The 10868-nt window shown below is 42.5% G+C and overlaps 1 protein-coding gene across 1 annotated transcript in view; it reads right to left on the bottom strand.

Moving 5' to 3' along the window:
• Positions 1-10868, bottom strand: part of PLBD2 (phospholipase B domain containing 2) — a 34089-nt gene continuing 23221 nt past the window's right edge. The window contains exons 9-12 of the mRNA XM_074202242.1: positions 10767-10838; positions 9360-9512; positions 2781-2943; positions 1-2544 (exon numbers count right to left, since the gene is read on the bottom strand). Of these exons, the coding sequence (XP_074058343.1) occupies positions 2377-2544; positions 2781-2943; positions 9360-9512; positions 10767-10838 (556 nt within the window). The 3' untranslated portion in view covers positions 1-2376. The remainder of the gene's footprint in view (positions 2545-2780; positions 2944-9359; positions 9513-10766; positions 10839-10868) is intronic.

Here is a 10868-nt window from a genome sequence, read left to right as displayed (position 1 = left end):
GTGTGTTAGGACCTTCCAGGCATCTCCCCACCAACACACACACACACACACACACACACACACACACACACACACATCACCATGAGTTAACTCTGGCTACTCACACCCTTCAACAAGAAGTCACCAAGAATGTCCTCCCAGTAAGAGGGAGGACCAGTAGATCTAAGCACCTGCTCTACCATGGCAACCAAAGGTCATCCAGAACCTCCTCTATTTATGTATTGGGTGCATCTGATTTGCCAATGCACCTGGGCCTTGCAATCTTCCCCCTGCTAAACTTTAGCAACAACTGGGCTTTCCTATCCATCCAGCAGCTGAAACCTCATTAAGATCTTAAGTTCTTTGAGGGAAAGGATCACCTAATTTCTGTTTTAGGTAATTAGATATCTACTGGAGAGAACAATGGTCTTGGAATCATAAAAATTTGAGTTCAAATTCTGCCTCAAACACTTAGGAGCTGTATGATTGTGGGCAAGTCATTTCATTCCTCTGTGCTTTCATTTCCTCATCTGTAAAATGATAATAGCACCAACATCACAGTTTCTCTGAGAATCAGGTGATGACTTGCCAAGTGTTTTGGAAATTTTAAAAAGCTTCGCCAGGTTTGTTAAGACTTGTGTCCATGGTGCTCAGCATAGAGCCAGTGTCTAACACATAATTCATTTGTTGTTCTAAGCTTTGGGGATATATGACCAAAGAGTGAATTAAAACCTGTGCTCTGATGTTAAGACTAGAGTGGGTGGTCATCCCTTTCTGCCTTCTCTCCCAAACCACCCTGGGTGAATTCACATCATTCAAATGCTGACTTTCCAGGGCACCTTGGGCAGCTTCTCCAGCCCAGTACCCTGGGGTCTTGTCACCTATTGCTGGCTGTCGTTCCACCTCAGAGTTCAAAGAAGGCAGGAATGAACCTTAAAAAAAACACCTCATCCATCTCCACATTTTTCAGAGGAGGAAACTGTTCCCAAAGAGTCAGGTACTTTGCCCACTGTTGCCCACTTTACAGATCAAATACAGGAAGGCCCAGGGAGGCTGAGGGTGGTTCAGGTCAGGATTGGTCTTAGTGGACAGGTTTGGACAGGGAGGTGCCTTTCATCTCTGATCTGATTCTCTGTGAGCCCCAGCCCATTCCTATCCAGCAACATCCCAACCCCCTCCAAAAAGCAGAGTGGGGCTGGAGGTGATAAGGCTTTCTCTTTTAATAACATTGCATCCATTTGTGGCCCAGCATCTAGAGAACCCAAGGTCCCAGTCCCCCAAACCTCTCAGGCATTCTGCGAATGGCGGAGCTCAGGCCTGCGAGAGAGGGGCTGCAGCAGAGAGGGGTGAGGAGGAGAAAGACATCCTGTGTTCTCCAATCGGCCTCTGTGGAGGTAGTTGTCCTGATCTTCTCTCCAAGGGCAGTAAGCATGGCTGACCCCACCCCTGACCCCCCAGTATGGACCTGGCCAGGGAGAGGTGCAACAGCTAATGAGGGTGAGGAGGTGAGAGGACTGGATGCAGGGTGAGGCAGATGTGTGCAGGAGCTGAAGCAGATGTCAGGGAGGGACCATAGAACGGGGAGCCCTTCCCACAGATCCCAGCTGGATCCCCCGCTACAGTTCCCATTTATGGCAAGGTCAGGCACTAGAGGCAGAGCCCATCAGGAAGCATCGGAAAGGAAGAGACCCACAGCCCAGGGAAATCCAAAGCCCCCCAATCACCACCGTCAGGGTTTCAGGGGAAGGTCTGATGTAGTTTGGTGTTTTGTTTTTTCCAAACTTGTTCCTGAAGGGCAATTTAATGAAGGAAGTTAATAGTATGGACAAGGGAGGGATAAGGGGTGGGGTGGGGGGTCATCCATAGTTCCTCCACCACTATCTAGGTGAGAGCAAAGGCCTGGTTAGAGGTGTGCAGCCTCAGTAAATAGAGCTGTATGGGAGAAGTGCCTAGAAAGGGCTGAGGAAGGTGGAAGACTGCTTACTCAATGAGACAGGTCTGGGGAGGCAGGAAGCAGGCTCCTCAGAGTCCAGCAGATACTTGAGGTTTCCAGCCACATCCTGTTTCCAGAAGCACCCCCCATTCCTCTTTGGCTTGGGAGCAGCAGTTCAGAGGCTGGAGTCCGGGGCTCAGGAACGAATAGGAAGAGTGGGACTGGAGAGCTGGTGGTCCCCTAAGGCCCTCAGGGTCTCTTTGGACAAGGCAAGTGGCTTGAGAGCCAATGAAGCAGCAGAGTGGAGGGAACTCAGCCCTCCAGGCCTGGCAGGCAAATTCCTTGGGGGTTCCAGGGTCAGAAAGACAAACAGGCAGCCAGAGTGAGTGAGGAGAAGCGCCAACTTCCTAAGGGCCCTGGGATCAAAGGTAATAGGGTGGTGGGGAGACAGGTTGCGCCAAGTTTCACTCCCACCCAATCTTGACAGGGGAGAACTTCCAAAGGTCTGGATGGCCCATATGCAACAGCTTGTCAAAGGGTGATGAGCTCCACTGGAAAGGCGGCAACTGGTCCCACGTGGGGCCACTAACTGCTATAAGCTGGAAATCTTTAGCCATCTCATAAGAAGTCACCTGAAAAAAGATTGGGGGGAGGCAGGTGGATAAACCCTTCCCACTAATCACCATGATCCCATGCTGTTCCAGCTCTAAGCACTCTGCCTCATTCTATTATCATCCACATGCCACAAAGGAGCCCAACCACCACCATCCAAATGGCTAGGACTTAGAAATTGAAAACTGAGCACAACCATCCCACACACACACATCAGGTCCCCTCTCCCCAATACTACCTAAGGTCACACACAAACCTTCATGTCGATGCCTCCATGGGATCTCTGGGATAGAGCAGGAAAAGGATACGTTCCATTAGCTGGGTTGAGGTCTGAGCGGGCCGAGATGGCATTCTCCCCATTCTGCATAGGGGTGCAGTTATGACATCGGGACAGGGGGTCATGAGGGAAGTTGTTGAACCTGAAAGAGGGGAGTGGTGTCAGAATATGGGCAAGAGGAAGGAAGCTTAGCACTAGGCAGAGAGGGCAGAGGGTGGGAGGCTAGTCTGCTTTTCTAGGACCAAAATCCAAAACCTGTCTGAAGATCTCCCCAAATCTGTCAAACCAAAAGAACACTGTGGAATCCACAAAGCACAACCACAGATTACAAAGTTTTTGGGCAAGAAAACAAAGATTATAGGGATAGAGTGGGATTAATCACCATTGCCTAAAAAAAAAGACAAGAGTTTCAGAAGAGAAAAGTTGATATAACAAATTATGGCAGATTAAGAAAAATAGGAGGAGCGAGGTGGCACAGTACATAGAACAACAGCCCTGGAGTCAAGAGGATCTGAGTTCAAATTCGGCCTGAGACACTTAATAGTGTGATCTTGGGCAAGTCACTTAAGCCCACTGCCTAGCCAAAAAAAAAAAAAAAAAGAAATATATCTGCAATAAAAAATGGGCAAAGGATATGAAGTTTTCAAAAGAAGAAATACAAACTATCAACAACTATATGAAAAATATCCCAAATCATTACTAACAAGAAAAATGCAAAGGAAACACCATCACTATTGATCAAACTGGAAAATTTGATAAAAGATGGAACTAGTCAATGCTAGAAATCAAGCACCTTAATACAGCACTGGTAGGCAGTTGAATTGTTCCAATAAAGTTAAAAAACAATATGGAATTATGGGAAAGAATCACTAACCATTCATATCTTTTGACTCAGTCCATTACTGGAAATATAACCAAAGGACATTCAAAATGTAAATTATATGTATATATGTATATGTGTGTATGTATATGTATACATATATATATGCATGTCTGTATATATGCATAGACATTTAAAACTTTTTTAAAAAAGAAAACAATAGGGGCGGCTAGGTGGCGTAGTGGATAGAGCACTGGTCCTGAAGTCGGGAGTACCTGAGCTCAAATCTGGCCTCAGACACATAATAATTACCTAGCTGTGTGGCCTTGGGCAAGCCACTTAAGCCCATTGGCCTTGCAAAAAAAACTAAAAAAAAAAAAAGAAACAGGAGAAATAAGAGAATGAGGAAAGTGAGGTTGCATTATATACTGAGGAGGCATATGCATGTAAAGAAACCAGAAGCATGATAGAATGAATGTAGGTAAAAGTCAATACATATAAAAAGAAGAGAGACCTTGTCATGGAAGTATACCATAGACCACCTAGACAAAAGAGGAAATAGATGAGTCTGGGAAACATCACCATCCTGGAGCAAAACCATGACAGTGCTAAAGGACTTCAATTCTCCAAATATTCACCAAAGCTCCATCTCTCTGCCAACAGCAGGTCAGTGAATTATTTCTTGGTTTGCATTTAGGATAGTTTCTTTTTTCCAAGAACAGAGGAGCCAACAAGGTTCAATATCAGATCTGATTCTCACCCACTGGAAGGAACTGGCTACCAATTGAAAGTAATGGGAACCCTGGGGAGTTCTTCCCTGTGAACACTCCATGCAAGAGTTTATGATAGGTAGCAGCTAGGTAATGCAGTAGATATAACACTAGCCCTGGAGTCAGGAAGACCCAAGTTCAAATCTGCCCTCAGACATTTAATAATTACCTAGCTGTGTGACCCTGGGCAAATCACTTTACCTCTGCCTTGCAAAAAGCAAAAAAAAAAAGTTTATGATAAAAAACTGGAGGGAAAAATCAACAGTCTGATCAGTCCCAGCATGGTGAGTGAGCCGAGGTTAAAGGCTGCAGGCAAAGCATGGCGTGGATGTCATGAACTAAAAATCTACTATAGAGGTCACTCCCTAGATAGTGAGGAAACTCCCAAGAATGAAATCCCAAAGATATAAAGAGAAACAATTCTGAGGAAAAACAGGAGTTGCCTGAATAACTAGATGTGAATACACAGAGAGTTCATAAAACATCTTAAAATGTTTTTTTTTAAATGTTTCCCAGGGTGGCTAGGTGGCACAGTGGATAGAGCACCTGCCTTGGAGTCAGGAGTACCTGGGTTCAAATCCGACCTCAGACACTTAATAATTACCTAACCGTGTGGCCTTGGGAAAGCCACTTAACCCCATTGCCTTGAAAAACCAAAAAAATAAAATAAAAAAATAAAAAATAAAAAAATGTTTCCCAATTACATGCAAAGACAGTTTTCAACACTCATCTTTTTGGAGTTCCACATATTCTACCACCCCCTTTTCTTCCCCCCCCCCCATAGAAGTGAGCAATCTAACCTAAGTTGTAATATACAATCATGTTTAACATTTTTTCCATATTAGTCATGTTGTAAAAGAAGAATTAGAACTAAAGGAATGGGTGGTTTTTATGGTCGGTTATTTTAGATGTTTTTTTCTTAGACATTTATTTGTTTTTCCTTTCCAACTATGTGCAATAGTAGTTTTTACTAATCATGTTTTTGCAAGGCTATGAGTTTTACATTTTTCTTCCTCCCTCCCCCGACAGAAAGCAATCTGATATAAACTCTACCTTTATAAAAATGCTAAACATAGATCCATATTGATCATGTTGTAAGAGAAGAATCAGATCCAAAAAGATGAAAGAAAACATTAGAGAGAAAAAATTGACATAATACATAAGACAACTTTTAAAAATTAAAGATAATAAGCACTGGTCTTCATTTAAACTTCAGAGTTCCTTCTCTGCATTTGGATGGTATTTTCCATCACAAGTCTTTGATTATTGTACTGCTGAAATGAACAAGTCCATCATGATTGATCATCACCCCATGTTGTTCTGTGTATAATGTTCTTCTGGTTCTGCTCATTTCATTCTGCATTAATTTTTTTTTTTTAGGTTTTTGCAAGGCAAATGGGGTTAAGTGGCTTGCCCAAGGCCACACGGCTAGGTAATTATTGAGTGTCTGAGACCGGATTTGAACCCCGGTACTCCTGACTCCAAGGGCCGGTGCTTTATCCACTGCGTCACCTAGCCGCCCCTACTACATTCCTTTTAATCTTGGTTGTAGTGGATTTGTTTGTGCAAAACCTTTTTAATTTTTTTTAATCAAAATTATCCAGTTTGTTTTTTACAATGTTCTCTATTTCTTCTTTGGTCATAAACTGCTCCCCTTTTCATAGATCTGACAGATAAACTATTCCTTGTTCTCCTAATTAGCTTATAATATTACCTTTTATATCCAAATCCTGTACCCATTCTGACCTTATCTTGTTATAGGGTAAGAGATGCTGATCTAAGCCTAGTTTCTGCCACATTATCTTCCAGTTTTTCCAGCAGTTTTATCGAAGAGTAAGTTTTTATCCCTTAAGCTGGGTTTATCAAAGGGGGATGAGTTTTTATTTCCCCTTAGTTCAAATTCCTCTTTCACAACATGATCAATATAGAAATATGTAAAATAGGAATGGACATGTACAACTTTTACCAGACTGTTTGGGGGGGAGGAAGATGTTATAAAAATGTGGAACTCATAAATTTGCAAATGAATGACTGAATGTTGGAAAATTGCAAGTAATTGGAAAAATAAAATAAAATTTCAATTAAAAATATTGAGAAAGAAAAAAACAGAAGTATTAAAAAGTGAACCTAGTATATATTCAGAATCCATAGTTTTTTCTCTGGATGTGGATAACATTTTCCATAACAGGTCTTTCAGGACTGTCCTTGATCACTGAACTACTGAGAAGAGATGCATCCAATCATAGAGCAATTTAAAAGTTTTAAAAGATTTAAATAGGGGCGGCTAGGTGGCGTAGTGGATAAAGCACCGGCCTTGGAGTCAGGAGTACCTGGGTTCAAATCCAGTCTCAGACACTCAATAATCACCTAGCCGTGTGGCGTTGAGCAAGCCACTTAACCCCATTTGCCTTGCAAAAACCTAGGAAAAAAAAAAAAAAGATTTAAATAGAAAATAGAAGACAACAGGAAAAAAAACACAAGGGAATGGCATGTTGCAACATTTACCAACAGGCTGAAGAAGAAACCTAAGAAGAATTGAAAACAGGTTGTTGTTTTTAGGGAAAAAAGAAGGATCAAACCAGAGACTGGATCACAGTTCAAGGCACGTGGAATGATGTTAACAGAAAGCAATCAGCTTGTCAATCAACATGCTCTTATTAAGCACACATGCTAACTATGAGAACTACATTGATGCCCTAAGGATAGCAAGAAAGGCAAAAAACAGTCCTTGCCATTCAGAAATTCCTAGTCTCTTGAGGGGAGATAACGTGTCAATGACTAGGTTCATGTAAATCACTAATTATATGTAAATGATAAGTGAGTAACTGAGTATGGGTAAATAACATGTAATTTCTCATTTCATGGAAATAACATGTGAATAACTAGGGATTTATTTATTATTTATATTTAGAATAAACATTTGTAAATAATAAATATTTGTAACTAAACTAGGGATTTGTATATAAATAACTAGTATGTTACTTGTAACTAGTATGTTGTATTTGTAACTAATATGTATGTATGTAACTAGTAAATAACTAGCATGTTATATGTGTACGTGTAAATAATAACCAGGCATATATAAATAACTGATTACATGCAAATGACATGTGAATAACTAAGTATGTGTAATTAATGTGTGGATAACTAATTAGAGGTCAATAACGTGTGAATCGCTAGGTGGTATGTATACATATAGACCTACATATAGGGACTTATAAATAACAAGATATATGCAAACATGTAAATAACTAAGCATATCTAAATATCTAATTACCTGTAGCTATGCAGATTTAATAGATATCTATATATTGTCTAAAATATATATGTACAAGCCACGTAGCAGGATATTCCAAAAGGGGAAAGGGAGCATTAGCATCTGAGTGCATCAGGAAAGGTCTGCAGAAGGTAGGATTTGGACTGAGTCTTAACAGAATCCAGACAAGTTAAGAAGTAGAGGTGAAAGGTCAGAGTACTATTCCAAGGCAAAAGATCCTCAGACCCTGAGACAGGTATTGAAGGAGCTGCAAAGAGGCCGGAATAGCTGGATTGTGGAGATACAACTGCTGGGCCAAGGTCCCACATGTGGAGAATGGGAAGGGAACCTTAGGATGGGAGAAGAACAAATATCCCAATTTTCCCAGAGAAGGGAAGAATGGTCTGTAAACTCTCAACCAGTGAGCTTTATTTCAAACCTCCAGAAAGGATTATTAAAGGTATGGATGTGAGTGCCTAGAAAAAGAAGCAGTGATTACAAAGAGCTTGCAAGGCTTCATCCACAACAGGCCATCTCAAACTTACATTTTTTTTTCTTTCTTGATAGGTCATTAGTTCAAGGAAATGCCCCTCACAAAGGTTACAGAGATTTTTTTTTAGGTTTTTTTTTTTGCAAGGCAAATGGGGTTAAGTGGCTTGCCCAAGGCCACACAGCTAGGTCATTATTAAGTGTCTGAGGTTGGATTTGAACTCAGGTCCTCCTAACTCCAGGATTGATGCTCTATCCACTGCGCCACCTAGCAGCACCTGGTTACAGAGATTTTTAGTGAAACACTCAGCAAGGTGTAGCATGGAACTTTTGTGGGAAAGACAGGGCTAAAAGATGAGGGCTAAATCCACAATGTCAAACTCAAAGAGGAACAGCTACTTCAGGGCTGCATGCTAAGAAAACTACAAACCAACAACATTTATGTTTTATTGTATTTTTACTTATTTTCAACATTTACTGCCTTGGGTCTCTGGGCTAGATCACAGTATAGCTGAGTGGGTTATGAATGAATGATGAGTAGCCTTTAAGGGTTTGATTACTTGAAAAGAGTTGTCTACTGGAATGCTGTAGAGATTCATCCTTTTAGCAATAATTTTTATTTTTTAGTTTTTGTAAGGTAATGGGGTTAAGTGACTTGCCCAAGATCACACAGCTAATAAGTATCAAATGTCTGAGACCAGATTTGAACTCAGGTCCTCCTGACTTCAAGGCCAGTGCTCTATTCACTACATCACCTCATTACCCCCAGCAATAACTTTTATCAAAGGACTCAGAGGATATGCTTCTCAAATGTGAAGATGTGATAGAAGAAGCCCAGAATAGAACTAAAGTCTTTTTTTTTCAAACAAACAAAAAAATTTCTCCACACTCCCAAATTTCATACCCACATGGGTATTAGAAAGGACCTTAGGTCAGACACTTAATAATGACCTAGCCACATGGCCTTGGGCAAGCCACTTTAACCCATTGCCTTGAAAAATCTTAAAAAAAAAAAAGGACCTTAGGGATCGCCTAATCCAACCCCATCATTGGACAGCTGGGGAAACTGAGGCCCAAGAAGAGGGAAAGACTTGCTCGTGGTTACACTTCTAAGTGGTCGGGTCAAATTTCAAAGTCCAGTCATCCAACTGCAAATCCTGGAGCCTTTCGGGTATATCCCCACACTGCCTCTACAACATCAGAACAAAGTCTGGGGTGCTGACCTCATCAGGCGGATCATGGAGTCCAGGTCATGCACCAGTGACTGGTTCCGTTCAAAGATCCGGGCGCGGGGGCTGTTTTTATAAGAGAACCAGTCTCCAAACTGCTTCACCAGGTCAGGCATCCCACTGGCATTGAACACTGACTCAAAATACCTGGGGAGGGAGACAAGGCAGGGGGGAGGTTCCACTACCCCCTATCCACTGCCCCACCTAGCTGCCCCTCCACCACCCTCAAGCACCACTGTTTGCCACCTCACTACCGTGCTTGATTTAGGGCTGGAGGATGCCCTGGTATTTTACAGATGAGGAAACTGAGGCCCAGAGAGGGAAAAGGGCAGAGAAGGCAGAGCAAGGCTGAGCTTCAAACCCTGGCTTCCATGTGCTTCCCACTATGCCCCACCAGGTTCCTAGATACACTTATTGGATAGAGAAGTGTCCCTTATCTCAGTCTGGCTAGGTGGCTCACGGGATAGAGGCTGGACCTGGAACTCAGGAAGATCCAGAGTTCAAATCCTGCCTTCAACAATCGACTGGCTGGGACACTGTGGGCAAGTCACTCATGACTTGTCTGGCTCGATTTCCTCAATTGTGAAATGAGGATAATTTGAGCCCCTACCTCCCAGAGTTGTTAGGAGGATAAGGTGAGGTATTAGTTGTAGAGTGGCATATAAATGCTAGTTATAAGCCATCAGTGCCTTTACACTCTTTGCCCCATAAGGTCAACTTAATGAATGAAGGAATTCTAAAAAGGTCATGAATTCAAATCAACCAACTGGAGCCACCTATGGCCCATCGAAGAGTAAAGGAGGTCACTGAACACTCCAAAAGAGTGGGGAGGGGGGGCATATTGACTTCAATTTGAAATACAGAATTATCTATGTTTTATTTGTTAATGATTTCCCACTACATCACACCAGGTCTCATCATACACATGGAGTGCAGAGAACCGTCTCTTATCTTAGTGTAATTAGGTGATGTGGGTCGCACTTAGACATGTTGGGGGCCACACTCAGCCCCCAGGCCAGCTGTTCGGACACCTCTGTTGTATTGGCTAAAATAATCAACTTGGGGTCAGGAGGATCCAGGTTCAAATCCTGGCTCAGACGCTTTCTAGTAATAGGACCCCAGGCAAGTCATTTCACAGTCTAGGCCTAAGTGTTCACATCTGTAAAATGGGAAGATTGGACCCGACGGTCTCCAACTACCCTCCAGCTCCAACCAGATAAACCCCTAAACATTTATCAAGCCCCTCCCAGCTGGCAAGGCTCCATGTTGGCTATGGGGGTGCAAAGACGAAACACAATCAGCAAATGTTGCCTTTTGGGGTTCCCCACCCTACTTCAGAGAGGACTGGGATCCCTACAGAGGAGAGGGAATGAGGCAAAAGAGTTGGCAGTCAGTGCTCACGGTAAGTTGTAGCTGGCCCAGTAGCCTTTCTTGTACAGCTCTTGAGTCTTGTCAGCCACCACCACCATGCCTCTGGGACACGAAAGAATCACAAAATTTCAG

This window comes from Macrotis lagotis, chromosome X (genome assembly GCF_037893015.1).
Source record: "Macrotis lagotis isolate mMagLag1 chromosome X, bilby.v1.9.chrom.fasta, whole genome shotgun sequence".
Classification (NCBI taxonomy): Eukaryota; Metazoa; Chordata; class Mammalia; order Peramelemorphia; family Peramelidae; genus Macrotis; species Macrotis lagotis.
Note: the sequence above shows the minus strand (reverse complement) of the source record. Positions and strands in the feature narration are given on the sequence as shown.